The following is a 19906-nucleotide window of genomic DNA, read 5'->3' as shown; positions in this document are numbered from 1 at the left end:
TAAGGTTCAGTTAAATCATAACAAACTTTTCACTCCCCAATGAATTGCTGAAAAGATACAAGTTTGCTTTAACCACATCGCTCTGTGCCCTCTAGTTATTCGTCATTTCAATTAGCGCCTAATAAATAGATATCGGTTTCGTTTCATGATTCAAATTTCTTTCTCTATAGTTGGTTATAAGCCAAGCGCAAACAAAGAGACAACAAGCTATTTGCCAGCTTTTGGATTGAGTGTTGTGCTTCCTTTGAACCTCAAGGCGCTCTTTACACCTTGCAGCAAAAAGTGCTCCAGTAAGACGCCGGGACCTCACCAACTTCAAATTAGCTACGGCCCCTCAAAAGTCGTTGGGAAAGTGCAGGTTTTCTTTCGCAAAAAGGAAACTACGTTGGTAGCCTTGAGCAAAGATTTGAAATCTGAAGGAAAAAAGAAAAGGTCTGTTTATTATCAATATGTTTAATACTCAGATTCTTGATACATTAAAGATTAAGGTCACGAAATCCATGCCATTATCAAACTCCATCCTGCGTAACTTTGTAATTAACTGAGTTGAAATTATAAATTGGCCACCGTAAAGGATTGAAAAGCTGACGTTTCGAGCGTCAGCCCTTCGTCAGAGCCGCTCTGACGAAGGGCTAATGCTCGAAACGTCAGCGTTTTAACCCTTTACGGTGGCCAATTTACGATTTCAACTCAGTTGATATTGCCAAATTACCTTGTTACCCCCACCGACGCAGCATCACAGTTTCTTTAGAAACTGATCCCGCGTAAACAAATCCATTAGGGCACACAGACTGGACCCATAAGAAAAGATCTGGTTGGGAGGTAAGACAAGCGAAATCATAACATATTGCGTACGCTTTCCTAATCTCGTTCTCACCCTGGATCATCATGAAGTTTATCGATCTACGAAAAGCGATGCTAAGCCTGTGAGTGACCCTTATTATAAGGGGTGTTTCTAAATTGTAGATCGGCCGTAGCGGTCGACAGAAGCGAAGAAAATCTCAGTGGGTGTGGGTCTTGGGTAGGTGTCGTAGCAAAAAAAGTAAAAGTGGAAAAAAAAATTGAAAATGCATACCAATCTCCTTCCATACCCCCACAGTCGATCAAAAGGCGGATCCACCGAAAAAACGGTCATTAGAAAAGCCTTGGGGGTAAAAAAAAAAAAGAGTTACAAATATGTGAGGTTATCTACCAACATACTCTACTTGACAAAATACTTTCGAAATGACGGCGTGTATGTAGTTAATATTGGGTTTTTTTAACTCGATCTCCGCCAAGCACACACTTAGATCAGCCCACATCCTCCTTCATCCCTTCCCCATTTCACAAAATGGCGGTTCTTTGGAAGAAACCGACACCAATGAAAGAAACAAACGAGTGAGCAGGGCGTTCTCGGACACCTAGTACTCTTCCAAGGTCTTGGTTAACTAACCAACACTTGGTTACGGCAGTTTTACTTATAATAATAATTTTTATTTGAATTTAAAGATATTCACTCTCAAATATTGAAGTGCGACCCGTGTTCTGTGGATCCGCCTTTTGACTGACTGTGGGGGGTGGGGGAGGGGATCGATGTGTACTTGAATATTTCAGATACATCACTCAGATCTTGACTGTAATTTTTACCCACTAAACCACACCCCCACACGTTTAACTATACTCTTCTTTAGCTGGCTGGAGTTGCTAAAGGTGTCAAATTTTCTCGCGGGTGACAAAACGTATGTATTTGAGTGCTAATAATGAGGTTGGATTCTTGTGGGGTTGACGACTCAGTTTTTGGACACACGGGATCAATGGCTTTGAGCACAATAACTGTATTTATTATATTCTGCAAAGTATACTCACGAGCTCACCGTCTTACTTTGATTTTCAGTGTGTGCCTCAAATGTGTCAAACATGTGGTAAGTCTCATTGTATTGCTTGTCTCACAAAAATACTCTCTCGGCCGCCCTGATCTCATACTTGACTTTTATTTACTTCTTATTAACCGAGCGGGAGGTCTGTATGGGAGAATCTTGACAGAGGTCGCCAGCACAGACCGAACGCAGTGAGGTCTGTACCAGCGACCGAGGTCAAGATTCTCCCATAGAGACCGACCTAGCTCGGTTAATAAGCTAGATATTTATTATATGGCTGTGTCTTATATGCCAATTTTTTATATTCTTTGTACCTTTTTTCTTCACCGGTCTTGATGCCGGTCTAGATGGAAAAATCTAGACCGCTTTCAATATTGATTTCAGCCAATCATATTCATGAATTCGGTAGTTCCCAGTCCTTTTGAGACAGCCATATACTAATATACCATATTACCTAATAACGTAGGTGTCCTAAAATTTATCTTTCGCGTTTTTTCGAGACTTGAGCTTGGGACGCCTATGATCACACCTAGTTCAGACACACTAAATTTTTACTTCAGAGTAATAAAAAACGTTGAATACTGTTAAAATGTTTGGGAAAACGTGAGCGGGATAGATAGCACTTGAAGCCTCTAAATGACCAGAGGAGCTAAACGAACCTGTGTTCTACCTTCTGTTCGTGGTTCTCTTCCCATGATTTTGAAATCTAATTTTAGCATCCGGTCATCCGGCTACTAATAATGTGATAAAATTTTTGAACACGTCATCAAAAACGCAGACAATGAATATAATAGAAAGCATTACCTACGGACTCCGTTCTACACTGCAGGCGCGAGTTTTTATCTCTCCTGGACCAAGGGCAGACCTATCGGAGTGTTGACATGGAAAAATACGTAAAAGTTTAAGTTAAAGAATAGAAGTTAAGGAAATAGGAGGCGATTGACCGACTAATCAGCTACTTTCAAACAATTCTTTTGCAGCCTGTCTGTGATTGTGATAACGAGGACGACGATGATAATGATAACGATGATGATAACGATGATGATAACGATGATGATGACAATGATGATGACAATGATAATAACAATACGAATAATGATGAGAATGTCAATGACGATGACAACGACATTAGTGACGAAATAAATCCAAAAAATTACCCATGCGGTAAAAAACCATGTTGTGTGGTGGGCAGGAAGGGAAACCAGTGTACTCAACCAGATGTACAACCTAACTCAGGTGAGAAAAACCAGTTCTTATATACGACAGTAAACCGTGTGAAACGATTTAGACGCTTTGATCAGATTACGTAGACAAAGGTTTTCTAATATGTTACCTAGATTAATAATGAAATAATGTCCATTAGCTTTTTATTCCACTAACCATTATTTATTACAGTGGACTGTTCTGGCAATGGTGTTCCCTTAGCCACGTCAGACTGCGGGTCTCGTTGCTTTTGCTCAGCCAGGTGGACTGGGTCTTCTTGCGAAACGAGGCGACCTTGGTGGAACTGGGGTGATCCTCACCTTGGAACTTTAGATGGTGAGCTCTTTGCTTCTCCCTTCCCACCTTTTTCTCACCCCGTAAAAACCTTTTCTTTTTCCCCTCTAGATAATTTAATATGTTCTGTTCGTATCAAGACTTGTTTCTTAGAGAGTGGCTTACGTTCTGAAAAACTGGTTAGAGCTCACATCGTTATCCTGTACTAAGCAATACCCAGAGAGATACTAGTTACATTTCCTACTGCAATTTGTTTCCCTTCTGGGGCATATGTAACGTGTGTACAAATATTTGACATGCAGATTAAGGGGGGAAGAAGTGGGGGAGGGGGCATACAACTTGTTTTTTTTTTATGAGTCTGGATAAAGTTTTTTTGTTTTTTTTCTGAAGCATCTCAGCGGGTCAGAATCTTAAATCTCGAATCCGATTGGCTAGTTGCATGCTCGTAAGTGGTCCAGCTACAATACAGACCGTAATCCCGAATGTTTTTCTGCGACATTTGCGGCAAAGGGAAAATAGTAAAGCCATCAAAAAGGTTCGTACGGAAAAAAAACTGTACCCTTCGTTTTGAGTGCGGCTCATTTCAATATTTGTGCTCTTTTCGTCAGGTATCGAGTACGACTACTTCGGCATCGGTGAATTCTGGGGATGTAAAAGCGTCTTCAATGACTTTGGAATTCAGTTCCGCTACTTTGCTTATCAGCGAGCGTCACTGACAGGAGGCGTGGCTATTAAGGCGGGGCGGAGTGTGCTTTCAATCATGACCGTCAACACGAGTGACTCTAAAGAATTTCCAAAACTAAGGTAACCACAGACACCGCTGAATTAAAGAACGTCGACCGTACTTTACTCAAAGCATCAACTGCCGGTCTAAAATCCATCATGGATCAGACAATTGGCAAAGAAGAAGAGAGTATAATAAAAGAAGAAAGGAAACAAAGAGGACATGTCGCTGACATACCTGCATGCCTGGGGGTATTTTGGCCCCAAATCCTAACGCTGGGAAAGATTCATCACTGGAATAAGAATCACAGTGATAATGGAAAATATTAGAAGAAGACCCCTTTTATGGGAGATATTAGCAGTTTCTGGACGTATATATGTAGTTTGCTTTTCTGGAAGCTAACTATATGCTGTAATAATTGGAAAGAAAATGGAGAAGATCTTTATTCTCATTTCAGAAAAAACAACCCAATTCTTGTTAATTTTTTGGTTGCCTACATCATTATGTATTTCGTTTAAATTGTTTATTCGTTTACATTTGCTGCAAATATACTTTTTACAGACTGGATGGAACGCTGATGAATATATCAGCCCATGCCGGGAAAAAAATGAAGCTCAGTAATGGGACTGTGGTGATTGATTTTCAAACGACGTTCGACTCAAAATCAGACGAGGGTTCACTTATACTTCTATCATTGCAGTTCGAGTCAGGTGTGTGTAAGGCATTTTAATACTTGTAAAGTAAACATCCAATTATTTTCTCCCAGATACACTAAACCGTGCCGGCGAAGCCTAAAGGCGAAACTCCAATTCCAGTTACATCATTCGAATTTACTGCTAAGACAACCACGTTAGAAGGATCAATAGCGAAAGAAATTAAATGTGCTACCTCGTCTGCGACCCCTGTAAATAGAGTTGTTATTGCCCTACGCTTTTAAAAAAGGCTAATATTTAATCAATTTGTTGCCACCGAAACATCGTCGCAGAATTTGTCACTAATCGACGCCTAGTTTCTACATAAACGGCTTAGAATGCTCTGGCTTAATACATATCTTTTGGTTTAAGGTCTAACAATCACAGCAGATGTGAGTCACAGTCCAAAGATGGGTCGCCAGTATATGAATGTATTGTTCACACCAACTGTAGCATTCAAGGGCCACACTGCGGGACTCTGTGGAGTGATGGACAATGACCCTTCCAATGACTTGAGAGGCCCAAATGGAGAGCAATTTAATGATCCTATTCAGTTTGCTGATTCCTGTGAGTGTAAATTGTTATATTCAGCGTCCCTGCGATCAAATTTATTTTGTTCTTTGTGCACGGCCCAGATTAAAGAATGTAACAATTTGACTAACCGCAACGCCTTGAATCTAGGGCGTATAACCGCTGTTCATAACAGCTCCGGCCTTCCAGGAACGTGGTCATGGAACTCCTCAAACTTTCACAGAGATGACGTCATGGATTTTTCCTACAAGGACCCAAATCATGATCCATTGTACTCATTAAATGGAATTGATGACGCTATTGTCGCGGTAAAAGCCGTTTTATTACACTTGATGAGCTATCTCAACATCTATTTTGTACCTCCTAACTGGAAAAGCAACACCTATGTCTTTGGTGTTCCTATACTATACAGTGGAGCTGTTGGTCTTACAAATTTTAGTTCGAATTTATACACATTCGTGAATATATTTTGGTACTTTGCGAAAATGGTATTTCTTTCAGTTATTGTACTCGATTATAAGGACCTGAATGCCTTCTATTTTTGCAATGCCCTGTTCGAATCATATTATCAGTTTTTTGACGCATATCGTTTATTGCAGAAAGCTACGGCAGCCTGTTCGTCACTTGGACTTTCTGATGCCCTGCTACAGAACTGTATTTATGACGTGGCCGTAACAAATGATACGTCACTTGCTGGTCAAGAGAGCCTGAAACAAAGTAAGTTGAACAGTATCAACGAAAAACTTTTCAGCTGTTTGCTGAGAGTTGAAATTTTTTCGTAGTATATTTACAGAACTATAGGGCTTATTTAAATTGTTTTTTTTTTTAATTACATTTATACATTCCTGAAACTGCGTGAACAGTCATTCGTATGAATTGAATTAAACTCGTGCAATCAACACACTTTGACGTGCTCAATGAGATCTTATTTTTTTTTCTTTTCTAAATTTTTTTAAGGTTGTCCCAATCAATGTTCTGGAAAAGGAAGATGTCTTAACTCCACTTGTCAATGTATGGCTGGTTGGTCTGGAGACAGCTGTCAATTTGGTAGGTACAGCCAATCAGAAAGCACGAAAACGAATTTTGCTATTAGCTTAGGACGCAAGTTTAACGAGAAGTCTTCTTTAATTCAGGTAACTGCACAGACTGCAACACTAAGCATGGGAGATGCGTGAAAGGATTTTGTGAATGTAGTGATGGCTGGGAAGGAGTCACTTGTGATCAGAAAGGTTAGTATTCAAATAAGAGCAAACCAAATAGCTGTCATACTTAGCTCTAATTAACCGAGCGGGAGGTCTGTATGGGAGAATCTTGACCGAGGTCGCCAGTACAGACTTCACTGCGTTCGGTCTGTACCAGCGACCGAGGTCAAGAGTCTCCCATACAGATCGCCCTAGCTCGGTTGATAAGATGTTTATTATATGGCTGTGTCTTGTATGTCAATTTTTTATATTCTTTGTACCTTTTTTTTCTAGACTGGTCTAGATTCCGGTCTAGATGGGAAAATCTAGACCGCTTTCAATATTGATTTCAGCCAATCAAGTTCGTGAATTCGATTGTTCCCAGTCCTTGTGAGACACAGCCATATAATAAATTTTCAGTTTAAATCCATATGAAGATAATCCTGTTTATAGAAAAATACTGGGTTGTTAGAACTAAGGGGAAGTAGCAGAATTTTCCAAGAGTTTCTTTTTCTTTATCCTCACTCTCTATGTTACCGGGTATTAGCATTATCCTTATTTTCTGTGAATTCTCGCGTGTAAAGAGCGACTTTCTTTATATATGCCTCGCGAACGCTAAGAATCTTATTAACATACAATATAACTACGATTTCCATGCATTCTCCAACACTAACTCAGACAAATATTTCAGCCACATGCAACAACGTCAATAACTGTACAAGCCCAAGCAACGGAATATGTTGGAGGACAGATCAGTGTCGCTGTCATGACGGATATATCGGTAAGTGACCGCATTCTGGAAGCTGAATGGAGTTGTCACAAATGTTTAAGTGTAGACGTAAGTTTATGATGATAATTCAACCTTATGTCGTGCAATTTGGTCTGAATTCTACGCGTGATTTCAAAATCCAACAAGTGCACAGCGCGAATTTCATTTGAAATTACAAGTATGATTCGAGACCAAAATTGCACGACACGAAGTTCAGTTACCACTCTAATACATCTATTTTCAAGTCGAAAAATTAAGTCGCCCCGTACAAGTTTTTTTTTTTTTAATTCTGTAAAAATATTTTATTGATCCGGTATATTGGTTCGTAAAAATCTGGTGAGTTGTCTCTTATTTACCTGGAATTTGATAGATTTTTTTAAACCAGCCTTGAATTTAATTGGTTATTGTGTTTAAGTTAACCTGTCCTATTGGCTGATTGAAAGATGTATTTTAGAGCATGAAATGGTTCGATTTGTGAATTAATCGTAACGGTGAGAGCCAATCAGAATGCAAGGATCATAAATGTAAATGTTACAAATCATAATGACATTTAATCAAAGCTACCGAAATGTAACGTTAAAATCATACCTAAACTAACTCGTTCCTTGTTGTCAGCTAAGAGGTGTTTTTTTTTTAAACAAGTAGTAAGGATATTTAACAAAATACCATAGGTGTTGAACGGATTGCATAGTTAAGGGAAGACATGTCATATGGCTTAGCGTGACAATTTTAAGCTCAAAGGAGCGAAGTAATTGTCGACAAAAACACATTGTCTTTCCTACACGTTTAAAAGGTTTATAAATTGTAGTTTCTGTGGTAGAGTAGCGTTTTGGAAGAGCAAATTCGATTTTGGTTTATCTTTAATTACCAGGACGTGACTGCAGTATCGCTCCTACGTGCTCAAATGTGTCTGATTGCTCTGGAAGAGGGGTCTGTGTTGACTATGACGTATGCAAGTGCCAGAAGGACTGGACCGGAAAAGACTGTACCCAGTTCTCCTGTGGATCTCTCGACTATTGCTCCAGTAATTTATTCCAAACTTTGCATCCTTTTCTCGTATCTGATAACACATATTGGTTAATTTTTTTTAAACAAGAGATCTGTGATTCACCTTATAAAGAATAGTGCATTTTTTGTTCCAGAACGCGGAAGATGTGTAGCTCTTTTTAAGTGCGACTGCGATCCAGGCTGGACAGGAGTCAGCTGTGCTATCCCTGATTGCGCAGGTGTCAACCAGTGCTCTGGTCAAGGCGTGTGCGTGTCGAGCAACGCATGTCGATGTTACCCAGGATTCCAAGGAAAAAACTGCAGTGACGTTCCAGATTGTGCGTTTCTTAGAAACTGTAGTGGGAACGGAGTTTGCATGCAGGGGAAAAATGACAAAAATGTTTCTTGCAGGTACTTGGTGTCTCACTAACCTTCATTTTTTTTTCTCTTCTTTCGCTCCGGCTCAATATCTTGACGAGCCATATTTTCCTTTTTCGATCTAGGTGTTACTCCGGGTTTAGCGGTGCTAACTGCAGCATTCCCTCCTGTCACTCAGTAAATAATTGTTCTGGTCACGGTGTCTGTGTCGAGGCAAACCTTTGCAAATGTGATGTGGGGTACACTGGGGCAGACTGTTCAAATACTTCATGTGAAGGTGTTAATTACTGTTCAGGTGAGGCACTCACGAGAAAGTTAGTCTCGTTTTAGTAACCTTTCGGGATCCACAGCATGTTACTGGAGCATATTTACATGCAGTTGCTTAATATGTTACTTTGTTCATCATCCAGTCACTAGAACTAGAACTCTTTCCAAAGCATTTCTAGGCTAATTTTTGACTGATTTAATCATCTTTGGACAGGTCACGGCGTCTGCACCGGTTATGACTCATGCGCCTGTGACACTTTATGGCATGGTGCAGCTTGTAGTGACGCAGATTGTTCCAGTGTTAATGACTGTTCAAAGAAAGGTGACTGCATTTTACCGAACACTTGCGAGTGTTACCCTGGATATGACGGTGCAGCGTGTAATGTGACGGCTAAACCGAACCTCCACGCTCCGGTTTTTGCTGCACCTCTTTACAATGCCTCTGTGCTGGAAAACAGTCCTTTGGGAACGACGATTCTCCGAGTGCAAGCTAGCGATGCCGACACAGGCCGAAATGGGAAGCTTTTTTTCGCGATTGATAACAGTAATGACGCGAGCATGGCATTTACGATCGACAGCATCTCAGGTGACATTCTTACATCTTCGGCGTTCGATTATGAAAGTTCCTTTCCCAAACTGTTCAAGCTGAAGATCGTGGCTTCGGATGACGGAGCTCCACGCAAGTCAAGCTTTACAGTCGTGTACATCAAAGTTGTTGACGTTAACGACCACTGCCCGATCTTTCAATCACCTCAAACCACCCGGTTCAATATCTCGCAGCATACTCATATTGGGACCCTTCTGACTGTGGTGTCAGCCAGCGATGAGGATAGTGGGCTCAACGGAGAAGTGAAATACAGCTTATCACACTTAAGGGACGATGGAGGGGTCTTTAAAGTGGGTGAACAAAATGGAAAACTAATAGTTGCTGCAGAACTTCTGGCTAAATTGTACCGTCTGGATGTCGTTGCATATGATCTAGGAAATGTTTCGTGCTCTCGTCGTCTTGATATCACTGTAAACGTCCACGCTGAACCAGAGACAAAGACTACAATACTTGCTCGCACAGAAGGTATAACGTCATTTATTTACACACATTGATGGTATGGATTTCTTTGCTCTTTCTTGTTTTATGAACAATATTCTCTATTAGAAACTTTTCTTCCTGAATGCTGCTAACAGGTGCTCTAGTTTGACAAGCTATGCGCAAATTGTTTTAACATAAAAATGTTTGCATGACACCTATTGGTTAAGTACTTAAATGGCGCCCCTTGAAAATCTAAATATTGAATGAAACAAAATATGAATTAATGAGATAACATGACCGTTGAAAAAGGATTGAACGAAAAGAATATTGAGAGATCTTAGTCCATTCTAATCAAACGCGCAACATATTCATTGAGATGAGTACTAAAGTTTGTTGGCTCATATACGTGAAGCGTATGAAACCTCTCGAGGCACGCGCGTTGCAACAGCTAGCAACTGCCTGCAATTCAATAAAGAAAAACTTAGTTGAAAGTCACAGTAGGAGTTTTCTTTTAAATCGAGGAATGATATCAACCGTTATTTTCAACAGCCAAACCCAGCTCTCCAAGTACGAGTACGATCACGACAACAAACACTAAAGAGATTCCAGTTGAGGCGCCCACCAAAAGTTGGTATATACATTCCTTAGTGATCTTTGGAATTTCCGTCAGCGGATTCATTTTTATCGTTGTCGCTATAATTATTCTCCTGGTTATCCTCTCACATAAGTTGAAGCGTAGAGTCAAGCCAATCGACGACGATCCTGTCAACCGAAGTGCTGTTAACCCGCTACCTGTGGAGGACTCTGAAGAGAAACGAGCTAGAATTGTTTCGCGTGGAATCAAGACAACGGAGGCATATGAGATGAACAGTATGCCATGCGTAGATTAGCGATTCTTTAAAAATCGGTTTAGTATTACAAGTTGCAGTACAAAAAGCATTAACCGCTATATAAAATAATGGTTTTGGCGTAACCTTTCTGTGAGAAAAAAGTTTGCTAACATTGCCACTATCTTTATCATGTGGCGTTTTTTTTTTCTTTTCAAACTAATCTTAAAACAAAGTATGCGCGGGAAGATTTGGTTGAGAAATAACCTCTGAAGTAGCTTCGCTTCTTGACTGTAAATACAGAGGTAGGGTATTCTGAGTTATTTCGGCAGTTTTAGTTCTTGTAAATAGTCATTTAAAAAAAATTGTCTTTCTCGAACTAGTCGTTAGATTTGAAACAGAGTTTTCGTTAGAATAACTGAAAGATATCTATCCCTTTAGAGCCTCATGAACTGCTTTATTACTGTTTATATTGACAGAGACTCATACTTATATTGTGTCTACGCTATACTACTCACTACATTTCAACGCTCGTCATATAATATCAAATATAAACTATCGCAATGATTGCATTTTAAGTGTACCATTGAAAATGATATGCTAGTATGTGAAATAATTTACCTAACGTATTTCAGCTCAGTAGATGTGTGACCGTATATATTCTATGCTTCTTACTTCCATGAAATAGGAGACAATGAGATTGAATTCCCCTTGTTAGCGCCCCGATCTTTTCTTCCTGCTTCCGTAGACTAAAAATTGATCAAATGTGCTACACGTTTGTACAGAAACTTATGATCATGGTCCTGAGCATTTTTTTTGTAGTAATTTTTATTACGAAAGTGTAGGGCCAATCCTTGCTAAGCCGGAGGGTAAAAACTACCTATTTAAATGTTTAATGTGTTGGCAAACGGGAAACGTATCCCCCATAAGGGATATTACTCTGTCCCTCTCACAATTTCTTGCTTCACAAATATTGCAAGACTTCTTTTTGTTTAAGTTACGCGTCTATTTTAAGGTAAGCGAACTACTTTTTGTTATTTTTATGGTTGTTTTTATAAATGGACTTCCTTCCAAGAATTATTCGAACAAAGATATCTAACTCCCTTTTCAATAAGGCCGAGTACAAGATGCAAAAGATAAAGTTAAAAAAAGGGTAGAAGGTTGAATTTATTAAGATCCATCCACCTTATTGCAGAAACATTGTGCCTTCCGAGTTCTGCACTTCTTGCATATTTTTTGTTTTCAAAAAGGAATTGAAATGTACAAAATTCTACATAGCACGTGCAAAACGCAAGTTCTGCTCATCAACACTTTTGATTGACGACGACTTTGATTGACGTATTTGCAGGTTGTCGACTCAAAAGATGGCATCGTGTACGGTTTCGATTTCACAACCGTTAACAGTGAAAGGTAAAGTTTTTTTTACGCCATTTTCTTACTTGATATTGGTATTACGGAAAGCGGAGCAACTACCCGTCCACCTCATTTGCGCGTGTCGGGAGGCTTTGAAGAACGAGGCATAACACAATAGACGCTATTCTTAATTAATGACACGTAAATGAGGTGGCCAGGTCGTCTGAAGTTTAGCCCGGAAAGTTTTACTTCTCGGCTCCACAAAGCTAATCCCCGGTATTGGCACTAGGAACTTTCAAATCAAATTCTCTGGTAAACGCACCTTCGGGTCGAAAGCATATGAACAAGGAAGATTTTGCATTCTGAACATATTACTTTCAATTTCTCGCAACATGAAACTGAAAGTAATTTCTTTTTTTTGGTGCTTTGATGCATTGCTTAGTGCAATATATGAATGCACTAGGTTGAGAGAGCGGAGCAGACTCGCGCAGAAGCCTGAAATTCTCTCAAGGATTTCTCGTAACTCATATCTGTGTTAAAGTTAGAATGATGTTGTCACCGAACTGAGTCTTAGTAATGATAAAATTGTTGTCGCGGAATTTTTGTTCCGCTCGCTGGTTCAACTGAGTGTATCTATCACACCTTCTACGTTCTATTTTAACACGGACTTTATTCTTCTACCTCTCAAGGGTTCTACTATCGATCTGATTAGAGTGTACGTGTACTTCGGTTTTTCTGCTGTCTTACACAATACAGTACTATAATCTATCACATGCACAGCTTACAGTAATATAACTATCGTACGATAGAGCAAGCCTAATTCACATGATCCCTTCCTTATTTGGTTCAATTAGCGCGTGCAAAGTACATCAGCTGATAAACTGTGCACTAAGTTCAATTTACTGAGAATTGATGCAATCTATCACGTAATCATTTAACTAATTCCTTTTACAATTATATATTTGACTTATTATTAATGACCAACTGACTTATTCCCCGACAATTGTGTTTCAACTTTCAAAGTAGCTAAATGCGCACACATACGAAAAATGTTGAACCCTTGTTTGTTTTAATGCAAATACCAAAACGGTAACTAACTCTGAACAAGGTAAAAAGCTCCCACTAGGTTTAATCTTATTTTCCTAGTAAGGTCACTGCGCTAGATGATCAGGAAAGATACCCCATGACGCATTTAAAGGTTACAACCGAGATAATAGGTACAAATTTTTAAAAAAAATTCTGCAGGCTTGCTTGAGCTATTTCTTCACGCCTCAGCCTGGGGAGAAGGTAATGTGGCAGGGAGTCCCCTTAGAAAGTATTGCCAGGTATTTTCAAAAGAACTTTCAATCAATTGGAAGAATTACAGGAATATGTGGGACGGGTTATTATTTCGCGGGTCGGAGGATTTTGCTCGTCACCATGAAATATACCTAATCCCTCCTCGGCCCATCGGTTTTCTATGGCCCACATTTTATTTTCTGTCAGCAACGACTGATTTCCCCTCCGTCCTTCTGCTCAAAATCTTGTGTTACCCTAACTTATCGTTCGTGCCACCAGGAGACAACCTTCTTTAAAAAAACATGTCTACCACCTTTAATCAAAGCAGTCAAGCACTACATCATTGACATTTTTTTTTTTTCAATCGATTACAAATATCCTAACAATGGAACTGCACACTTTACATTTACTAGAGTCGACATTCTTAGATATTTCCTTCAAGAAGCCAGCTTCTAGTTGCAAAAAAAAAAAAAATTGTATAAAGAAGCAACTGTGAAAGTCTTAGTTGAATCCTAAAACCTTTGGCAGAATTAAGGCAGAGAAGAGAGCTCCGAGGCTCAAAGCAAGTCCCACTCCATTGTTACGCAGGTCACCCACTCCATCGTTACACAGGTCACCTTTGCAACACTCAAAACTACAGTCTATCCCCTGATCTTTCGATTGGCTGCAAGCTGTAGAATCAAAATAATTCTTAATGTGATATAAATACTTGCGCAACAGCATGACGTAAGAAAATAAGGCAAAGTCCGCACTCGAGGCTATTGGCCCATTCCAGCCAGAGCTTATCTCGGTTTCCATGCAGCATGGAGCAACTAGGAGTATTACGCCTCACCCTGGATAATCAATACATCACAACGTTACGCCCCCCCTCCCCCCCTCAGCACTTAATAGGCTTCCCTGATAATTCGCCGGTCCATTTATACTTCTTGTTTTTTGGTTTTGTTTTTGTCGTTGTTGCTTGAGAATGTAGGGTACGGTTTCATTTGGAGAGTTAAGACTTACAGCTTTTGGTACAATGCAATGAATTAACAGCACGACATTAAAACGACAGTCTTTGAAACTTGAATATGACTCCGCAGACTCAGAAGTGGTAAACACCTTTAAAAATTTCAATCGTTTATTTAAGTCCAGAACCTCGAAGAAGAACAAATTCACTTTGTAAATTATGTTGGCATTTCGATATACAGGAAATTACTGATTTCTGCCAATAAGATCAACACAAGAGATGGGTTTGGAAAAGGTCAGATTATTTACATGCAAGGCTGAGGTAACTTATGATAGAGTTTAACTGGAGTGATCTACTTACGATTGATCTGTGAATCACAGACCAGGCTTGAAGAACAATTCCTCGTCTCAAAGGTTTGTCCTTGGATACTGACTTTCATTGTAAAACATCGGTCAAAACCCACAGGGGGGCAAGTAAGTTTTTTAACTGTGTCGGCGCTGCAGCTAGTTCCACCAGTAACCTGCGGTAAACTGGAGCAATCGTAACACTGAAGTGACGAAGCTGTTGGTTAAACAAAAATACCAGGGTGACGAGAGTTTGAAAAGACTCGACACCGGACACAGTTCACAGGCCAAACAAACGCGCGCGATATTTTGAACGGAAATGTCAAAACGTCAAAAGAGCCTCGTGTGAATTAAACAGGAAAAATGAGAACTGAGAAAAATTGATAATCCGTTACAATGCGGTAACGATCCTAATTTGCTTTTTCGCCTTCTTCTGTTTGAAACGTGTTGCATTTAAATCGCAATTTTTCTCCTTTTAGCCGACTTCCCATTCTTCCGATGTGTTTTGTATAGTTTTTTAGGCGGCACTATGTTTAATATTCGACCATGAAATTTTCCATGTGTATGCTTGTAATGATCAAAGAGAAGGCTTCAAAAGTGTCTAAAACTTATCTGAAACCACGTGGGGTAGCCGATGCAGACTCCACGGAACACAGTTTTTCTGCGAGAGTGAATTTAACAATTCATGACGGAAAAAAAAAAAAAAAAAGAACTAAACAAATACTGGCCGGAAAAGAAACGAACTTGACAGATTCCCGACAACGGCATGAGCTAAAGACACCTAATAAAAATGTAAATAATCGGGACGGTTTTGAAAATTAAACAGTGACGAGCAAGATGATTTGTACCAGGATTTGTGGTTGGCCTGCCTGATCTCGAAAGTTCTCTCCCGTTCACATCAAAAAAGGCTCTCGTAACCCAAGAAAACTTTCTTTTCGACAAAGCAGCTTAACAAAATGCGAACACAAATGTTCACTTTTGTCGAACAAAAACGGACGAACTTTGCTTTTACTTATTGCTCGACTTCAGCTGCTCGAAATTCTTATCCCGAAGATTATAGGACTTGATATAACAAAGTTTTCATTGTCTGTGCCCGGTATTGATCATACCTCTTGACCAATGAGCGTGCGAGAATTTCAACAATTATCATCAAAATATGCATGAAATTTCTGGAGGTATGCACGTAAGTTCATCTTTGCAAGCGTATTCGCTCGCAACACCGGTTGAGTGGCATAAAAAGGTGTTCTGTTACTGACTTGGTTTGGCAACCTAACTGTCTAAAATTTTAGGGTGGCATCTTACTATGAACTGCAAAAATATTTCTTCAAGACATGGAGTGCTTTTCGAATAATTTGCGGAGGACTTTTTCGGGATAGCGTTTCGTTCCTAATTATCTCCCGCATCAAAGCCAAGGAATGTGAAGTGAAAAAAGAAAAATAAAAGAAAAGGATAAGTGGATGAAATGAAAACTTCAAGCGGCCATTCACCTTCTTAATGAAGCTTACCCTTGCCTGAGGATAAAAACTAGTTCTTGCGCTTCTAGAAGTAAAATTTTAAGGAACGTTACTATTTCTACAAATGTCTTCGATGTCAAATAGAACAAGTAAAACGCTTGCAGGCAAAAAAAAAAAAAAAAAAAAAAAAAAAAAAAAAAAACCCGGCGCGGTGAGTTAACAAGTCACTCAAAATCACCGGCTCCAAACACACACGGAGCACAGATTTCTTCGCGGTGTGAATATTCGAAGGTTTTCTATGCTTGAGTTAAAGAAAATACGGTGTTTTGTTTTAAGAGCTTTGCTTTGCTATCTCAGAGCAAATAGTGCCGTAAAGCGCTTTACACAAAACGAGAGTGCCTTGATGACGTCGCCTTGAAATACTGTAGTTTAGCTCGAGTGGATCGTAAACTTTTCATAATGAATCTTTGTAAGTAACTTCAACGGTAACGTTAAGACTAAAGTCTCTTTTTAAATTACAACTGTTTGATTTGATAGTAGCGCCCAACTAGTACCTGGTTCACCTGCATGAATCATTGCCTTGCTTGTTTTGACTTGATCAAGTAAGCAAAAATTTGAAAGAATTCACCTCGAAAACAAGTGAGAATTGTCTGCGGCAGTCCGACTTAAGTTTTTCGAAGAACAATTTTAGAAAAGAGGGCAGCAGTTTCCTGCGTTGAGCTAACGCAGCAGCACATTAACTCAAGCTTGTGCAGGTCAAAATTTAATAATATTCTAACTTACCAGCGGGTACGATAAAAAGAACCAGGGCAGCGGCGTAGATGAAGAGAGACGAAGCAGCCATGATTCGTGCTCGAGAGTTGTATCAGACCTCTATATGTGAAACCTGGATGCGATCTCAACACTGCCTCTAGAGGAAAATGTAATGGCAAGATAAAGTTGTGCTATTTATAACTCATTGGATATAATACGTGACTGAGGTTGCTGACGTCACGGTTATACGCGAGGAATTAAAACTAAAGCGGAAAATATTTTGCCTTTATACGTGACGAGGAAAAATGCCTTGAACATAGAAGATTGCGACATATATAATATTGAGATACAATGCAATATATGAAGTTCATATATTGTGTACTGCGGTATTAGATACATATGATGCACGATCCTCGCAGTAGATAGCGCTATTTAAGCAATAGCGAAAATCAGACCTGAAAAAAATCAGGCCTGTACGGGATTCGAACCACTGACCTCTGCGATACTAGTGCAGCGCTCTACCAATTGAGCTAACAAGCCAACTGGGAGCAGGCCGTTAAGTTGATTCGTAATAAACCCGTGAAAGTGATGAATGAGATACAATGCAATATATGAAGTTCATGATTTTTTTTGTGATATTTGCCCTAACATCCTATTAAGAAAGATAATGTGCAATGCCGCGTTGAAGAAATTTGAAGTCAAAGTATTAATAACGATTTCAGGTGATAAGGCATGGAATAAATTTTATTTAAGAGATTATTCTAAGTTTTTTTCTGAATGGCCTTGCTTTAATCGCCCGTTCAACACAGGAAAAGACATCAGTTATAAACCGAGGTCGTGAGGTCTAAGTAAGAATTTACCAAGACTGCTAAATAGAAGTGACCGCTTTATAGAGGTTGACAAATAAAGTGTTGAAGAAAAAAACAAAACAAACAAACTCGGGACCTTTACAACCGACTGCTTAATACAGGAAGATCGTCTTCAATATCGGAAGAACTGTTTGGTGGATAATGTATGGATATTATATGTTAAAGTTACATGTTAATCACTTCTGGTAGCAAAAGAGTTCAGAAGCTTTTAATCGGAGTTTCCTAAATTTTACTGTCTCGTTTAGTTTCAGATTCTTTGAACTTAAATGTCGTTTCCCGGAGAAGTCGATTTCTGTACTTTGTTATGAGTTTCTTGGGATCACACAGGTTTATCAGATTTTTTGTAGTGCTCATGCGAGTCTTATGATTCTCTGGTGATTATAGCGGTTTTTCCTTAGCCGTTGTTAAGACGTGATTCTAAAGCAATGACGTTCTCTGGTTGTAGAGTGCAGATTTCCCGACCTCCCTCAAAGTTCCTACTTTGAGGGAGGTCGGAAAACTTTGAGGTCGGAAACCTCCCTCAAAGTTCCTACTCTGAGGCTTTCGTAATCCACGACTGATTTGATGATCGGAAATATTACTCACGTTTTTGTCCATTTGTGAGGCTCTTATTAAAATAATTCGGTTAATATTCTGGTCAGAGATGTTTAATCTTCCGAAGTCAGTACACTGGTGACGATCGCGAATTCAAATTTCATGACTTCTTCGGAAGTTCATGCATTGGCTTTCGCAAAGTTTGATTGCTTGATCAGAAGCACGTTTTCGCTCCTCTGTGATGCATTCGTGGAACTGATTTGGGTTTGTGCCATGATCATAATTGTTTAATCTTTCGAGGTTAGATACAATATATATATGAAGTTCATATATTGGCCTGTACGTCCAATTACGCCAAACGACGGTGTATGTAGAAGCGTGTATCATAGAGCTTAGTGGTTAGAGTGGTTTGAAGAGAAGAAAAGAGAGTGTATTTGCTTTACAGTGAAACGAACTCAACCGGGGCCACCCAACGTTTTTTAGCCGATTACAAGACAAGTACGGAACAAAAGAATGGGAGTTCGTTCACCAGCGGTCAAATTAAACTGCTCGTTTGACTGGAGTCGATGTGAAGACATGCGAAAGCTTCTAGTTTTTTTTACGGTGAAATAAATATGTTGTTTATTTCGTTTACGGTAAAAGCGAATAAAAATTTACCTAATAGCGGCCGGCAATTTTGAAGACTGAACAGCCTCAACATACGTAAGTAACGAATAATGCTGGGTAAACCAATGAAATTTATTTTTCGAAACACGGTCTGGAATGTCGGAGACCATCCTCGGAGACCCAGGGGCTGTGAGTCGATTTCAAGTTGAGGGCAGAAGAGCCCCTGGGGACATTGTCTTACAAGACTAGTTCCAAACGGTCGCAGTCGTTCTGGCATCTGATTGGTGCCAGAAAATCTTTGTGCTTTTCTGCCCAATCAGAGTGAAGTGTCCTTTCGTGTGTTTTAACACGCACATATACAACAAGCTTTGTTGCTCGCCATGTTTGTTTGGGCCGTGCGACGAAGCTTTGCCCGACGTGAAAAGTTTCGCTCTCAGCACACAACGTAAGAGAAATCGATCAGATTGTCCGCGAAATCTTACCGGAAATTATACGGAATACTTTCGTAGGTATAACAAGAGAACGTGTTTAAAAGTTTGCGAGGTTTGTATAACACATAATGGTTGCAGGCATTGATATGTCGCTTTAAACGTTAGATGAGATGTAAGCTTAAATCTTTTTAGATTTTTTGTACAATTTGTTGTGACTGAAACTTTTCCAATTCCGTGAAGTTATTTCGTAGCACGGGCCACGCAGGTATGTCAAGCAACTGGCGCTTACACTTGTGTAGCTTTCTGTGCGCGCCAAATTCTAATCGTTGCTTTGTAGTAAAGTCTTTACAATATGGCCAAAGTTGCAGAGCACGTTAAGTACGTGGACTACCTCCAGCAAGCACTTAAAGAAAGCTTAGCTGTGTTTCCGGTTAGCTAATTAAAATCTAAACAAAGACTAATCATCGAGAACATTGTGGAAAGGAGATATGTTTTCGGACAGTTACCGAAGGGTTTGGAGAAAGTTTAATCTTTCAACTGCTGCGTTGAGTGTTCAAATTCTTGAGCTCGAAAGGCCACGGATTCTCTTCTAGTCCCTTGGT

General features: G+C 39.6%; 2 protein-coding genes across 4 annotated transcripts in view; one reads left to right on the top strand and one right to left on the bottom strand.

The window, feature by feature from the left end:
- LOC111339764 (uncharacterized) overlaps positions 1–13727 on the top strand; it is a 48419-nt gene extending 34692 nt beyond the window's left edge. For all 3 annotated transcript variants that reach the window (XM_022946483.2, XM_022946482.2, XM_088761335.1), the window contains 17 exons: positions 171–432; positions 1874–1901; positions 2837–3092; positions 3252–3395; positions 3962–4157; positions 4639–4787; positions 5142–5336; positions 5451–5608; positions 5900–6017; positions 6258–6347; positions 6434–6529; positions 7173–7262; positions 8122–8274; positions 8393–8648; positions 8741–8910; positions 9097–9954; positions 10459–13727. In XM_022946483.2, the coding sequence (XP_022802218.2) occupies positions 171–432; positions 1874–1901; positions 2837–3092; positions 3252–3395; positions 3962–4157; positions 4639–4787; positions 5142–5336; positions 5451–5608; positions 5900–6017; positions 6258–6347; positions 6434–6529; positions 7173–7262; positions 8122–8274; positions 8393–8648; positions 8741–8910; positions 9097–9954; positions 10459–10799 (3560 nt within the window). In that variant the 3' untranslated portion in view covers positions 10800–13727. The remainder of the gene's footprint in view (positions 1–170; positions 433–1873; positions 1902–2836; positions 3093–3251; positions 3396–3961; positions 4158–4638; positions 4788–5141; positions 5337–5450; positions 5609–5899; positions 6018–6257; positions 6348–6433; positions 6530–7172; positions 7263–8121; positions 8275–8392; positions 8649–8740; positions 8911–9096; positions 9955–10458) is intronic.
- LOC111339768 (uncharacterized) lies at positions 13656–17054 on the bottom strand. The gene is made up of 3 exons (XM_022946487.2): positions 16895–17054; positions 14674–14874; positions 13656–14038 (listed from the first exon to the last, which is right to left on the bottom strand). The coding sequence occupies exons 1-3, from the start codon at positions 16953–16955 to the stop codon at positions 13869–13871; spliced, it is 432 nt and encodes a 143-aa protein (XP_022802222.1). The 5' UTR covers positions 16956–17054; the 3' UTR covers positions 13656–13868.
- Between the last annotated feature and the right edge of the window lie 2852 nt (positions 17055–19906).

The sequence above is a fragment of the Stylophora pistillata genome, chromosome 5 (assembly GCF_964205215.1).
Source record: "Stylophora pistillata chromosome 5, jaStyPist1.2, whole genome shotgun sequence".
In the NCBI taxonomy this organism is placed as follows: Eukaryota; Metazoa; Cnidaria; class Anthozoa; order Scleractinia; family Pocilloporidae; genus Stylophora; species Stylophora pistillata.
The sequence above is the reverse complement of the archived record's forward strand: the minus strand, read 5'-3'. Positions and strand labels throughout refer to the sequence as shown.